Source organism: Acanthisitta chloris, unplaced genomic scaffold (assembly GCF_000695815.1).
Source record: "Acanthisitta chloris isolate BGI_N310 unplaced genomic scaffold, ASM69581v1 scaffold14476, whole genome shotgun sequence".
Lineage (NCBI taxonomy): Eukaryota > Metazoa > Chordata > Aves > Passeriformes > Acanthisittidae > Acanthisitta > Acanthisitta chloris.
This window is the reverse complement of record NW_008679829.1, coordinates 1-16,303: the sequence shown is the minus strand read 5'-3', so window position 1 is coordinate 16,303 and position 16,303 is coordinate 1. Positions and strand designations below refer to the sequence as shown.

Below are 16,303 nucleotides of genomic sequence, written 5' to 3'. Positions count from 1 at the left end.
CTCTCTCTCACCCCTCTGTCTGCACAAGCGCGGCTGTAGGAGAGGCATAGTTCAGCTCTCTGCTAGCCCCGGCAGCTCCCACCGTACAAAATGAATAAGCAACACATTGCAGCTCGGCTCGGCGCGTCAGCTGATCGCTCGCAGGATGCCTCCGAATCCCTGGATGGAGCTTGCCTTTTTTTTTTTCCCCCTTTTTTTTTTTTTAACCCTCCAGTATTACATATGTGCGAAAAAAACAGAGACTGGGAAGCATCGAGCGGTGCAGAGCGATCGGAGTCCTCGGGAAGGTCGGGTTCAAGCACTGCAACCCAGCGATCCTGGTGAAAACGTGATTTCCATGTCTAGCCACGGAGATGCTGTTCCCTTTTAACACAAGAGCAACATCCTGCCTCATTCCCTTTGCCGAGCGGTCTGTCCTCGATAGGGTTTCTTTGTCCCTTGTTTGCTATCTGCTGTGGGGGACGAGCATCCTGGCTAAATCCACGGCAGGCTGGAGAGGACCAGGAAAGCCTCCGTGACCACTCAGGGATCCTGCTTTCCAGTCATGATCCTGCACAGTTCTAGCACTTTCTCTCCACAGCCCACAAAGGATTTTTTTTACGAGGTACAGAATTGAGACTAACAGGCCTGTTGTTTCCCAGTGAAGTCTCTCCTGCTCCCTGCAAAGGCTTTGCCGGGAGTGGCTGTGCCTCTCCGACACGGCGCGGGCAAATTTCGCAATGGAACGCAGCTCTTGGCGAGGGTAGAGAGGAGAAACCCTGACCAGAAAGGCCAGCGAGAACCACCACCATGTTCCTAACTGGAATGGTGACTGCCAAAACTCAGCACACCTGCAGGCTACACCTTTGGGATGGAGCAGCTGTTGGACACCAGGCATGTCCCACTCTCCCCACCACACCTGCCTGGTGGCACTGGCTCCACAGGGCACCAGTGATAATGGCACACCTGCCACACTGCCACCCACCACTGTGATGACACCTAATCTCAAGATCCAACTCCTAAAATCTCAAAGGCAAACTGAAATTCTTCCTGATTAAATCAAGTTTCCACCTGTCAGGGGCACAAAATACATGATGACAGTGCCTCTAAGGACACCAGCCCTTGTAGGGAACAGCTGCCCCCGTGCACCAGGTGTCTGCAGGTGAGCAGGAGCAGCCCTGACACCCTGCCATGCCCCAGCAGACACCAGTAAGGTCAGAGAGACCTGTGGTGAGAAACCCGCCAACAAGGAGCAGCATCTCCACCATGACACTGTTGTCATCCCCATGCTCCTTTCCCACTCCACAGACACCTGTTTCCCTCTCTGCTGGCTTCGATTTCTAGCTGCTTCTAGCCTGGACCCAGACACATGCAGCCCCTTTCAATCGGATTCTGGAAATGATTTCAGGCAAAAGCCAAAGAGGTACAGAAATGCTGATATCAAGAGCTGAACAACATGTTCATTTAGTGTTTTAAACCCAAACCCTTTCCTCATATCCTTCATTTTGAGAATTCCTGCTCCATGCTCACATTTCCCTTGCCTCTACACAAGGAATACAATGGCCAAGGCCAGCACAGAGCCAAGCACCAGCTCTTCCATACCCACTCAGGGAACACAGAATGAGACAAAACAGTTAAAAAGGACAATCTTCCAGAGAAATAGTAGGAACATGAAGTCTAATTAAAAGTTGCAGTTTCATTTTACTTTGGTCATCCTTATACAGGACAACTGTGGCCCTGTCTGACAGGGAGGCAATGTGACAGAAGGACAAGTGGAAGTCTCACATTTCCAGCTCAAACATGGTGTGCCAGGCAGGGCTTCCAGACTTGCACACTTGCCTGAGAAAGGCACATATTAGACTTTAGAACAGTCATCCCAAAAACATCTTGATTAAACATTTAAAGTCTAACAGTGTCACTCAGTTTAAGTGGACCTGTGGCTTCACTGGAAGCATATCAATCCCAAATTTCCTATAGCCTTGCAGCACTCCCACCTCAATAGGCAATAGCAGGTATAAGGAGGAATCTGCAATGCAATCAGGGACACCTCAGATAACCCTAAATAGAAGGGGCTGAATAGCATCATCTTTCTACTGATGTGTTCTGGATCCCTCTGGCACAATCTTTCCCAGCCAGGCAAGGGGCAGCACTAGAGCAATGTGAGCTTGGCCTCTCACTCTCCAACCAGCTCTGCAGAGACAAACCTGGCAATTCTATGATATGATATAATTTGGGGCTGAGGCAAACACAGCCTCAGGTGATGCACTGGTATGGAAGAAGCTGGAGTAAGGGGAGGGGAGTCGTCAGTGGCACAGGTTGCCCAGAGAAGCTTTGGCTGCCCCATCCCTGGAAGTGTCCAAGGCCAGGTTGGATGGAGCTCTGAGCAACAGAGTCTAGTGGAAGGTGTCCTTGCCCATGGCATGGGGTTGGAACAACATGAGCTTTAAAAGTCCTTCTAACCCAAACCATTCCATGATTCTATGAACTGCCAAAGGAAACTTTTTTACAGGCTGAAACTGGAACACCTCAACTACAAAACAAAGCTGAATAAAAAAGTCCTCTGGTAAAAAGCTGTACAAGACTTCCCCATCTGAACTACGTAGGAAACAACAGTACACCGGAGCTACTAGTCCTTTAGTATAGCTATGAAATAAAGCTCTTGACAGGACAAATATCACCCATGGTCATACACAGCCTGCAACAGCACCTGTGAATGGACAGGGTTCCTCAAGGTCTGCTAGCAATATCCCAATCCCTGGACCATCTTCCCTCTCTCCATTGCATTAGCATGCCAAGGTGAACTTGAAATATTAAAACCAGGGAAGCAGCAAATCACTGTAAAAAAACCCTCAAAAACTTAAAATGGGCATTCAGTTTTTTCATAATGCTCCAAAACACCCCCTAAAATGACAAGTTGAAGTTGTAATTGTCAACCTGGCCTTGTTTTATGGGACTCCTGGTTACTCCAGTGCATATAAGAAGCTCACAGCAGAAGCTAATTGCCCTTCAGGAATGTGAATTAACTGCATTCTCCATTTCAAACTGAGCTGGGCAAGGAATGGGAAAATTCCTTTGCAACTGAGCAAGCCAAAGGACCGATTTCAAGGTGACAAAAACCTCAGTGGTTGTCCTTGGCACCCCTTAATCTGGGATCTGAGGCTTCTGCATCAGGCAGGCATCCACTACTAACTCTCAGCTAAGCCCAAGGGAACCTTAATAGGCAACACATTTTTCTGAAAAAGCTGTCACACTACCAGAAATAAAAACACTTGGCATGGAGAGCTACCAAATCTAGCAGGTTACACTGCCACAGAGTCTGCTAGTAAGGGAAATAAACCTAAGAGACATATCTCCAGCAGCCTTCCTCAGATGTGACTCATGGCTAAGACAAATAACTACCTACAAACATAGAAAATAGATATTTTTTTCCTACTTTTACTGTATTCTCTTCTCCCAAAAGCTTGCTATGAGATACTGCAGTCATATCTCCTTTCAGGTGTTGGCACAGATCAGGAAGGTTTGTTTCCAACTTTTAGTTCCAGATATGTGGGAAACAAAGACCCAAAACTGGCAGCTCAGCTGAATGTACTGAGTGAAATCTGAATGAAAGCACCCCAGAAACTCATCAAGTTTGGGTCAGGGTATCTCTCAGCCCCAAATCTGCAGTTCAAACACTGGTTTGTTTTTAAAGTAATGCATCTTCTGTGCACATTTCACTTTCCATCTGTTTTCACTGCAATATTTGCCTTATGAACACAACTTCAGGCATGCTCAGACCACAACTCACATGAAATCATTAAAACCCTTCTATCCAGGGCCAACAATCTAGAACCTTCAACTTCCTACTGCAGAAATAATTTGCTATTCTGACTGCATTATCCACATAAATTGTTTCCAGGTTGATCACAACAAATGGGGCTATTTGGCTGGGTGCTGGCTTTGACACTGCTGATCATATTTGCCAGGACAAAACCTCTCAAATATTTTTACAGTATCCTCTGACCAGAGCTGGTGGAGCTTTCAGTGACTTAAGTGGTGGTCCCAGCTGGAGACCTAAATGGTTATTCCTGGTGTAGTCTGAGCATCTTACAATGCACATGAGTTTCTGCTCACACTATAAGTCTTGCCCAAGGTCACCCTAGAGTAAGCACCTGGAGTTTGCTCCCTAGAGTCCCGTCCCAGTTCTACCACACACTCTCTTTTCATCCTCCTCCTCACTCACTAAAAAAATAGGCTTTACCACCCAAACTCTGACCACACTGGACTGGCCCAAAGCTGGAACACTTACACTTTCACCTCAGAAGGAACACTCACTTGCACCCTGTGGTTTTTGTTATGCACACCAAATACAACCCTTCACAAACTCTGTTTACACAAGAGGATTCACTAACTGGAAGGGCTGCCAGTCTCCTAGACAAACAGGAAAGGCAATTTCCGAGCCCTAGTAAGGACTTTAATGGAATTGCAGCAAATCCCTGCCTTCTAGGAATTTAAAGAGCAAGGAAAACAACAGTGTGCCATCGTTCATCTTAATATATTGCACAAAATGCCTCGATAATCTACAGAGAGGTTAAAGTATCGAAGTCTTTAAAGACAAGGCTTTGAGTCCCCAACCTGCTTGACATGATTCCAGAAGGTAGTGAGGGGTCATCACTGCTGGCACATCCAGGCCAAAACTAAGTCATTACCTAAAGATCCTTTACATCTCGTAAAAAAAACTTCTTTTCCAAGTGTGAATCATAAATCTTGATATGTAGGAAAACACCCTCAGCTTTGCCTCAGCTGTAGCTCCTGTAGAGCAGCCACACCAGAGCACTCTCCATGCACAAAATTCTCCACGAACGCTGCACATTAATTATGGCAGCAACAGGCAATGTGAACAGGTTAATTTAATGGATTTGGGAAGTCACTCAAGTTGCAGCAGTTATTGCAGAGGTCCCTTTTTATTACAGACATTGGGCAAGAATCTGTGATGATCAGCCATGAACAACCTCCTTTCATCTTTCTGTTATAAACTAGATTTTAATCACAGGATTTCCCTGACATTTTTATTGTCCAAATTTCATCCATGTAAGTGATGATGATTTTAAGCTTGAAGTAAGAAACAGTAACAACTCTGTACTTCAACTGAACAAAACAATACTGTACTGGCTTCTTGTTTACATTCACAGAGTACAACATTTTACCGCTAGAGTTTTGTGAAAATAAAATAAGCAATTAATGGAGGACAACAAAGTACTATTTCTGGGAAGGCACCCGTGCCCACACCATACCAGCAGTGAACAAAGCAGGTGACAAACCACCTCTGATGCATTGACTGATTCTTATACTCTTAGGGAGGCAAAATCCATATCTAAGATGAAATAACTGATTTTAATCTGCTTCTAAAATCTGTGTTTCATGCCTTTGAAGTACAGTGTATTTGGAGTTTAACCTCTGCCCCATTCTGGCTTTTTGGGGGCTCTCAGGTACAACTGGGTTTATGTAAGAGCTGTCACTTACTCTCCAGCTCTCAACCTGTACAGCTGAACAAGCTCCCAACAGGAGATAGACATGAGAATGTGTATCCATAGGCAACATGATCCTTGGATGGAGAAGCACAGTTATTTAACTGTCTTCAGGACAGAGACATTACAGCACCAGGACTCGTACACTGAACACATTGAGATGTGCATGGAGGAGAAGGTCACCAGTCTGACACCAGCAAGGAAAGTTTCTTAGTGGGACAGCTCATCCAAGCTGAACATCTGAGTTTCTTGTGAAGAATGTGCTGATGACTAAGTGCTGTGGTTAACCCCAGCCAGCAGCCAAGAACCAAAACATCAGTATGGTATCAACAGTATTCTCATTCTGAACCCAAAACCCGCACTACACTAGCTACTGAGAAGAAAAAAAAAAAAAGAGATTAACTCCATCCTCCTGAGGAAGCAGGCTTTGATCCCAGGGATGGACTGAGATCCCAGGAAGGGAGCATACAGGCTTCCTGCCTGAGTAGCAGATATTATTGCCACTTTTTTTCCTCCCAGGAGTATAGGACACGGTTATACACTAAATGACATTAAAAGCTACACATTCAATTATGGCCTATTATTCTTTTTTTCCTGCCCAGTGACTTTTCTTCCAGCCTACCAGAGGTACACTCTGCTGACAGGTGGGAGCCACCTTTGCTCTAAGCACAGGTTTAAAAACATGGAGCTCTACTGCTGCCCCAAAGCTTTTGTGCTGTGGAAGGGGTGAGGCTGTGCCTGTTTTTCATAGAGGATTTATCCCAAATGTTGTTCTCCATCAGGCAAAACCCAAGCACCTTGGCTATCATGAACTAGTATAGCCAGTGAAAATTAACCAGATCAGAACAGGTCATTTCACTTACCCTGTGACCACAAAACATTTTTGGAAGTTACAGCCAACTAGCAGCTGTTAAAAAAAAGAAAGAAAATAAGTTGTTTACAAATGCTTTTACTAGATCAGCCTCTTCCTTACGCTTTGCCTCTGCCTCAGGGTAGCTGGTCACAGTACAGATGTCAGGAGTGCTCAGTGGGGATGCCCAAAGCTTCTCCCAGCCCATGCAGCAAGAACCTAGGCTCTGCTCCTGATTTACACCAGGTCAAGGCCACTCCAAGACTGGCTCTTCACACGAAGCAACAGCCTGAAACACTGAAGGCTGGAAACAGTATGTCACAGGCCCACAGACTCTCATCCTACAGTGCAGTTGCACATGCCATTCTGGGGCTGTGGTCCAAAAAACCAAAAGGCTTCTGACACAGAGCTTTGAGCCTTAGAAAATATCAACAGTCCAGACCATTTTGCCATCTTGGTCCTTTTACACAGTCTGGTACATCTGGAGGTTGTTAATTAACACATTTGTGGAATATCATAATTTTACACAACACTTGTGATTTGCCCCATGTCAATACCATCTCGTATGTGACCCTGTGCCCACACAGTGGTGACAGCTGCCTGAGTATGTTCTTCACTATTTTCCTTTTAGCCTCTCAAGGCTGATTAAATGCAAAACAAAACCTTAAACTTGAACCCCAGGTTTTTTCTATTTCATTTGTGATGGGCTCCTGAGAACTACTCAACTCAGTGCTCACTGCTGCTCACCTGCTAGATCCAAGTGTGTGGATCAGTTTCATCACAGTTCTCAGAAACACAGATAAAGCACAAACTGAAATCTTGGCAGAATAAGGAACTTTACCTTGAAAGCAGAGTGGGATGTATGTGTATATAAACCCCCTGAAGTGTCCTGCTCCAATTTTAGTCTCTTCATGTGTATCAATATATACATAATATACACATAAAGCAGTTTTCCATTTAAAGTTGCATTTCCCAAAGTAACAGAGAATAAAAAAAGCATGTATTAAAATAAGACAATATATTTGCAGACTAGAATATGTCCTGCTACAGACAGTCTAAGTCTGCCTTGTGAACACATACAACAGAAGGGAGCATTTGCTAATGGAGAAGGAATCTACTGCACTGCAAGAATCAGCAATCACAGCCAAGTGTTAACTGTCAGTGCAGACCTGGGCTTTGTGCTTCCAAAATTACCCCAAACGCCTGTGTTAAGCGATCTACAAGTGGTTTCTTTTATAATACTTCAGTTACAAGTGTGCAAGACACCCTGTTTTTTCAAAGCAGATAAAACTTCCATGTGGTGTCATGTTTGTGCATCCTACTCAACTGAAGGTCTTAATCTCAAGGGAACAACAGCTATGCAGAACTCTAAGAGGACTGAATTCACAGCATCAGAAATCCTGTACTTGTACTTTCAAAGTGTCACACAACCACTATAAAGGAAAACATTACTCGTACAACAAGCAGGAACTCTACTTTCACAAATGCCATCGATGTCTGATGGGAGCAGCTCATTTTTGGTTTTCATCAACTAATGACCGTGAGCAGTCAATAACATATCCTATGACGACTGTGTAAATCAGTCCCTCAAACTTCTGCTTTAATGACTACTTAACAATGTGAAATTAAAGTTAATACGTATTTCTGAACCTACACAAAATGAGAAAGAGCTCCAACTATAACCACCCAGAACATACATCAGTGGTGCTGCTCTTCATTGAGGACAGTTCCTTGGGGTAGCATTTGGTATCTCACACTTCATTTTCACCTTCCTGAGAAAACAATCTTCTCTAAAAGTGCTGTCAAAGGCATTTCAGGCAGAGGCAAACCCCTGAAACCTATGCAACTGATCTGCCAGGATCTTTAATTATGTAACACCATCTTTTGCTGAAGACAAAATTTCTTTAGAGCTCCCTTTTGTAAGCACCTCAATATTCAATGACACTAACACTATACTTCAGGAGGAAAAACTGCTTACAAATATTTAGCTAGTTAAAACCAGGCTTTACTGTAACCTTACAAATAAGAAATTCAGACTTTTCATGCTGCCATAATGTTTTAGCTCCTCTGGCAAAAAGCAAACATACACTTTGAAGTTCTTTGCAAGTGCAATCACACAACCAACCTACATTTTGCTGCCCACTAGCAAATGACACTGCTAAGGCCAAGCCAAAATTCTTTTAGTCAAATAAATAATTGAGATTAGATGCTGACTTTCAGCTAGACAACTTCAGCTTGATATCTAGCACTAAGAAAACAAAAGGCAACAAATCACAGCATGCAGCAAAAGAGCAGAAAAGCACTGAGTGGAACTTGACTCCAAACATACCTCGTGGGAAGGGTCCAAAGTTCTGCACACTTCCACTTCTCATGAGGGAAATCCAAGTGCAAGCAGATTTTAATCATACACTGTGACTGGTAAAGGGTTAGCTTAGCTGCTATGACCACTTGTCACCATAGTACAGAACACAGAACAGTCATTCACAAGGAAACAAGGATGGATGTCCCAAGCAGAGATGAAGAGGTGCACATGCAGGCCTGGGCAAGGAGGCATGCAGCAAGTCTGGGTGACCCTGCCTGGACACTGTCAGTGCTACATTCCCTTAGCAACCTCTGGTTATTGGCAGAGGTTACTGAAATGCTTTTAAAGACAAAAACCCCACAGAACTTGACTCTGGCAAGCCCAGCACCAGCTCCTGCTCTCAGCAGATGGCTCAGCACAAGACCACAGCACACTGACCATTGGGCCCTGCTGCAGCAAGTCTGGGTGACCCTGCCTGGACACTGTCAGTGCTACATTCCCTTAGCAACCTCTGGTTATTGGCAGAGGTTACTGAAATGCTTTTAAAGACAAAAACCCCACAGAACTTGACTCTGGCAAGCCCAGCACCAGCTCCTGCTCTCAGCAGATGGCTCAGCACAAGACCACAGCACACTGACCATTGGGCCCTGCTCTCAGCACAAGACCACAGCACACTGACCGTTGGGCGGGTGAGCCAACGTGAGCGACAGCAGGGACTGTAGGAAGCCATGGAGAGCACCAGGGAACATACCTTCTTGTGAACAACCGAGGAAGTGGAATTAATGGTGCTCTCGTCACTATGCATCATGACCAGTTCAGGGCTGCTCTCATCCAGGACCTCCTGCATGCTGCTCACACTGCTGCTCTGGCTGCCTGTGCTCACAGACATGCTGGGGATGGAATGGTTGCTGCCCAGACTGTCCATCTTCCTACTCAGGTTTGATCCATGCTCACTGTCCTATAAAACAAGGGGCATCAGTTACGGATACTGCAGGAGATCACCTGCCCAGCAATGCCCAAAGTTTGTTTTAAAGGTAACACTGCAGACTGAGGTTTTTGGGCCATTATTTTGCCAACTGCATTTCTCCAGGCTGCTTGGGTTATGGAATACTCCATATGGGGCAGGTGGCTTTTGCCTTTTCCCCTGCAATTTTACTACATCAGGCTTCAAGTCAGTTTTTCCCAGGTATCAGTAAGTCTGGCCATGGCTCTTGGCTCAATAGCAGACATCCAGGAATACTGGATGGCTGGTGGAAGGAGTCTCATAATTAAAAGACACAATCTAATTTTGAATTTAAACAATGCTCCAAGTCAGGATATGCTACAACGCATTTCCTGAATCAGAAAATACGTAAGACAACGAACCCATTGGTTTATTGTTTGATACATTTTACATGGTGCTCAACAGGAATAGAGGTTTCAACCTCCATGTCCCAAGCAGTCAGCAATTATATTTTGTCAAGCTAATAACCCCTTGTGTTTTCAGCCAAGATAAAAGGTGAATGACGAATTTCAGCAGCTGACTCAGAAGAGCCTGCATTACTACAGGGGTTACAGCTTAGATATGCACAAATAAATATTCCTTGGGTAGAAGGTATTGTTGATTCTTCAGACAAATATCAGAAGTTAGCAGCCTTTTCTCTTGCTCCATACTCATATGAGAACAATAAACCCGGAGTATGGATCCCCAGTAGTCTGGACTGATTTAGTGAATTTATGGAGTCCTTTGTCATGAACTAGTGGCACTGAAGAGGTTTGCAAGGAGTTCACAGTGAGGACAGAACTCCAAACATCCTTCAGCTCCTGGTCTGAAAGGGCATTGACTCACTAAAATGAAAACCTGCTGCTGCACCCAGCTTGTCCTGGCCTCCAAAGTGAGCTTGGGGAGAATTACATTACAAATCAATTAGCAGGAATTCATTTTGTTGGAGATGGACAGAAAGATAAAATTGAGACTTGACAGATTTGTCTTTGATTGGGTGATTATTTTTTAAGCAGCCAGCAGATAATTCAGAGCTTGTGTGAGAGCACATAAAATCCAAAATAATACTGTTTTACAGAGAACATATGCACATGAGAATGAAAATATGTTCAGGATGCTCATATAAAGTTGCAGAAGAAATAACATAATGAAGAATCTGAGATGAGGCAATGGCTGTGTCATTAATGAATATCTATGCACGAAGGACAGAGATGAGATTGCATATGCAACCTTAACATTGGCTTCTGGGCTTGAATACTTTCCAAATGACCTTAACCTTCTTGTCAGAGCCCTGAGGAAAGCATTAGTAATATTTTGAACATTAAAGACTTCTAAAGCTCCTCTTCCACCTTAGGAAGTCCAAGGTGGAACAAGAAACTTGCAGCATTTAGAGTCAAGCAGGTTCTGTAATCAGGTAAGCAGGAACTGAAACACGTGCTGTTCTCCTTCCACTGCCAAGTTAGTGACACACACGAGCAATACAACCTCCTTTGGTGGGACACAAGCTCAGCGGTCAAATGCAGTGCAGAGCATGCTGTGCACATGCAGAGTGTCAGCTTCATTAGTGTCAATTCCTGGAGATACAACAGCTCTTCTCCTCGTTTTTTGAGGAGTGGGGACAGGAGGAACAAAAGATACATCTTGGAGTCTACTATTACCACGTGTATCCCATTTAGCTGTTGAGCTTGGAACTGCTGAACAGTCATTCAAATGGGAAACCTATTCCCTGGCACTGTCCTGCCCTGTCACTCTCCTGACAGCTTGTCACACATGGGGAGAGAAAACTTGGAGACTCCAGTGCAGAAGTCTGACAATTCCCCACACCCCAGCTAAGCTCAAGGTCTGAAACTGGTTGGTAGGAGGGTTAAAACAGAAACACTTCACAGCTTTAATCACAGCAGTTGCTGTTCTTGGCCTTCTTGTGCAGCTCCATCACAGGGAAGGAGAGCACTAAGTGCCAGTCTCCTCCTGAAGCTCTCCTACCTAACACCCAGGCTCACCCCTTTCTTAAACCAGAGCTCTACTTTAGCTTTAGAGCAACATTTGTCACACACAAACCTCAAAACCAAGTCCCTGAAGATATGCTGAGCTTGGGGACCTCTCTATGTATTGTGTCACCTCACTACACTGCAGCAGAAGGAATACAGACATCAATTTGCCTGTCAATGTTTTTCATTGAGGACCAGTCATGGATTTATATATCCAATGTGCCTGCACCAAGTGATATTCATTTCCATCTAAGTTCATACATTGAAAAAATGACTGGTTTCCTTCTCTCAGCCACTGTTAGGGTCAATTATCATACACTGATTAAGTGCGTTGTTTATTACAAGATTTAAACTGAAGCTGAGTTTCATGTCTAACCTTCTTCTTCTTTAACACTGAAGAATTTTGAAAAATAAGTCTTACTAATTTGCTGATTTGCTTTTCAGCTCATGACAGGCCAATTACTTTACAGCGAAGTTATGGTAATTGAAAAAATATTAATGTTAATCTAGTGGTCTTGACTGTGCTGATGACTGAGCTGTCAACAGACCCTCCCTTCACACAGGCTGGTAGCCACTTCTCACAGAGAACCTCCCCGCAAATGAGTTTCTTCCCTAAAGCTTCCAGCAGCAAGGCAACCATTGGAAAAAATCCTAAGTTTTAGATGTGCATTTACTGGCAGCTTTAACACTGAGTTAAGTATCATTCATTATCCTATCCTGTTGCTCTGCTCATCCAGATGATATTCCAACAATATTCCTCACCTAGACTGTACTCATTCTGCCACCCTAAGGGCAGGAACATCAAACTCGCCCTAAAATTACTCATAACAGTGCAAATGGGGTAACACAATAAAAGTACCTCCTCCTCCTCTTGAGACTCGGTCAGAGGACCATTCCGGGTCTCCTGGAACAGGATTTTCTTCATTTTCCGGTACTGCAGGTTATCCAACTCTCGTACTGCATCCTTGGTCCTCTGGATGAGGTCTATGAGTACCCTGGGTGGTCGGTCTCGGCGGACAAAGTCGTGCTAAAGGAAATAAAACACGTGATTTCAGGTGTGCCACTGGTATGTCACATTAACACAGGGACTTCTGAGCCCCCTGAAGTGACAGTTCACATTCAGTAATTGGTCTGTTCCTATTCAATAACTAGAAAAACCCTTTCTGGGGAATCCAGGCACACTGAGCACTGAAAACAGTTGGGTTTATGGCAAATAACCTAACTGCTCATGCTCCACACTGAGTTGTGAAGTTCAAGCTGCAAAATGTTTTGTTCAGACGATCTGCTTAAGCACAGAATTGTCAAATGCAGAGTGCAGAGAAGTGAGGCCAAAATCACTCTGCTGCTGGAAACTCTGTATGTGTCTATGAACACACACAGGGACACCAGTAGCAGAAGGAGGTGGGTAGTGGATGAAGAAACACAAGACCTGGCTGGCCCTTTGCAAACTCTTGTTAACCCTGACTCACTTTCCTGTCTGAAGTGAAATTTGGACTGGGGTCAGGTTTTCTGAGCTCTCCAGACCACAGCTGATTTGTCCCTTCCTGAGCTTGTTCACTCGAAGCAGACTAGGTACAAAACGGTGCCACTTCAAACCTCAGAGGCACAGGACTTCAGAAGGAACAAAATCCATAAAGGACAAAGGAGAATCAATCCTGATTCTGCAAGATCTACCTGCAAAGATTTATCCTGCATCCATCTATTCTGATTCACACATAAAACCAGTAAGACGACTGCAAGGTTTATTTATACCTAAAGCATTTGCAGACGGAGTTAAAATAAAATCAGGTTCTTATCAACTCCTGCACAGGTTTTAAGTGCAGACTTTATAATAAATTCTTCAATGGAATTTAAGAACACGATTAAAGGCTCTTCCCTGATTCATCAGATACATTCTCCTGAGCTGCACAGCTGGCAATAGGTATGAAAGCTTCCAGCTTTCCCACTTAGCCTTGGCTAGAGCACACAGCCTGAGTGTACACTGGCCAGTACTCTATATGGTATCACTACAGCTAGGTCTGTTGCTCAGTACATACCAAGGGAGTTGACCTCAGGGCACAAACAGCCCCTGCACATTCCTAGAAACATTTGCAACTAAAGAAAGAAATGGGAGAAAAGAGTTGTTCCCTGCTGTGCATTGTACATGCCACAAAGGACTTTTGTTAGAGCCTCAACAGCTGGACACAAGGAAGGACACACCTGCAAGGAAATTTGCAGGAGGGTCATGTCCTGCTTGGCCTCTCAGCTCTCCTGTGAGCTCAGGGTCTCACAGCCCAGGGAGAAGAGCTCAACCCTAGACGTGTTGCCATCCCTCAGGAACTAAAACATCCCAGTGGAGCTAGAGTAACCAGCACAAGAAACCCCAGTCCTCCTTAAAAAAGGAGTCTTGAGTACAAAAGGAGTTGAAAAGATGAGCTAATCATCTTTTAATGATTTGTAAATAAACAAGGAAAGCATCATGCCACGGGCTTATTTCTTGTTTTTAATTGAATTCAAACTGTTGTGCATTTGAGTTCTGCTAATGGGGACAGCCAGTCATTTCAGTATCCATTTTTTGCTAGTAGTGATGGTGTTTATTTTTGAATTAGAGCTAAAAGTTCTAAACATCATTTCACACAGAAACGAAATGAATCATTTCTGCTCCTCAGCACAGATAACCACCATTTATTTCTCTGGGAACAGTAACAATCTGCAGCTTATTCATGATTAGAAAAAGGGAACCCATTTTTATTTCATTGTGAATCATTTTTAGAAAACAGCAATGCATTTGGAACAGTGATCCTGAACTTAAATCCACTCTAGATGTCCACTCAAATGTTAGAATGTGACCACAAGGAAATTGTAGGGCAGACACAGAGAGGTGAGAACCAGACCAAAAGGCTCTCGTGTAATGACAATACAATTGTAAAAGATGCAGTCACCCCTCTGCTGGGTACTGTGCACCTCTAAGAAAAGATAGCTGAAAGGACTGACTTTATATACTTTCTCCAAACTGCAAGAAAAAAACCCAAACCAACAAACCCCAAACTAGAAAGGAGGAAACTGCTAGCCTAAAGGCAGGGAGCACCTTGGCTACAAGAGTCACTACCAGAACTCAAATCTCCTGGGAATGTCATGAAAGCTGAGAAAAATAGAGGGGAAAAAAGTGTCTAAACCAAGTTCTATAACTGCTTTTAATTTTAAAAGTGAAAAGTATTTCTGAGATAATGTTTTGTTATGGTTTTGGTTTGTTTTTTTTAATTTCAATTGTATTTTAATGTCACTACAGTAATTTGACTATTTTCATCTAGGATAGTGCACTGACACTGAATTAACTTTCAAAACTCAGTTCCCTTTACAAAAATGTGGCCACAAAAATTTTCTTTACCCATTTACTGCACACAAATGAAAACCCCTCAAAAGACAAAAATATCCTGAGTCTTATAATCTAAGAAGCTTCAGGGAGAGATACTGCAGGAGGGAACACCTAGGGCACTGTTGTGAAAGTCTAAAACCAAATAAAACACTGAATACACATGATTTCAGACTCAGATCTCAGCTCCAACTGTTTGTACAGGCTCCAACCTAAGGTACTCATGAAATCACCTCCTTCAATGAACCCAGCCTGTTCCTAGAGAGCAGCAAGGCTGCCAATCCACATGGATGAATCATTCCAAAACCCACAACATAAACCTATTAGCTGGTCAAAGGATTGTCAGGGTGCTGCAAGTAGAAGCAGAGAAGAAAACACTGGTTATGTGCCATAGCACAGATATATCGCAGGAAAAAATATATACCAGGTGCTGAAAAGAGCACAAACAGCTCCTTCATCAGCCTTTACCTGGAGAGGGAAGGCACAAAAGCTAAATATTCTCTGTGGCTCAGTCTTAAAGCAAGGACAGGAGTAAGCACAAAGCCGGGTCAGAAACACTCAGAGAACCACATTTTACTGAGCCGAAAGAGCACCAAGAGAAGCCATAAACCACAGGCTGAATGGTAGCCTTAGAACAAAAATCAGGATGGAAAGGCAGTCAGGTAGACACAGAGCAGCAAAACAACTGTGAGAATGAAGCAACACACCCACTGCAGCCAGCAATGCCTCTGCTCAAATATTTAAGGCAAACCTGAGCCTGGTGTGGAGCAGCAGCATGCCATGCCATCAGCACAAGCACCCAGAGGGATAGCAGGGCCACCGATCAATTTTAGAGAAAGGAAATACTCAGCAAGACAAAGCAAATCTGATGGAAAAGGGACTGGATATAATTTTTTCCTCTTCTAATGCAAGGCTGCTCCTGAATTTCCCAAACACAAAACCCTTGGAGTTACAAACAGTTCCTATATTTATCAGGTAAACTGAAACCAAATGACTTAAACTGGAACTGATCTATGATTCACTGACAAAACTTTGGCAAACCCTCCACACATCACTCCCAGCACAGATCCCCCTCCTACATGCTCTTGGCAATTATGAACCTGCACAAGCCCTTTCCAAAAGTATAGTTACTTCCGAAACAAGTTTAATTAATTGGGTTCAGTATAGAAACTGTTTAAAAGGTGTGGGGAGTGGTCTGGCTGCTTTCAGCAAGGCTCCAGCATGTCTGGGCTAGTCAGGGGATGTGCTGGGACTTGTTGCCTGAGGGCCTTGGGAGGAGTAGGTGTGGTGGAGATGGGACCCTTTAACAGAAAGCGCTGCGTACTGGCTCACCAGTCACGAGT

The 16,303-nt window shown here is 44.0% G+C and overlaps 1 protein-coding gene across 1 annotated transcript in view; it reads right to left on the bottom strand.

Moving 5' to 3' along the window:
• The window catches only part of LOC103804848 (serine/threonine-protein kinase TAO3-like), a gene marked incomplete at both ends in the record, with an annotated part of 25,038 nt that extends 12,403 nt beyond the window's left edge, over positions 1-12,635 (bottom strand). The window contains 2 exons of the mRNA XM_009077483.1: positions 9,390-9,596; positions 12,468-12,635. Coding sequence (XP_009075731.1) covers positions 9,390-9,596; positions 12,468-12,635 — 375 coding nt within the window. The remainder of the gene's footprint in view (positions 1-9,389; positions 9,597-12,467) is intronic.
• Between the last annotated feature and the right edge of the window lie 3,668 nt (positions 12,636-16,303).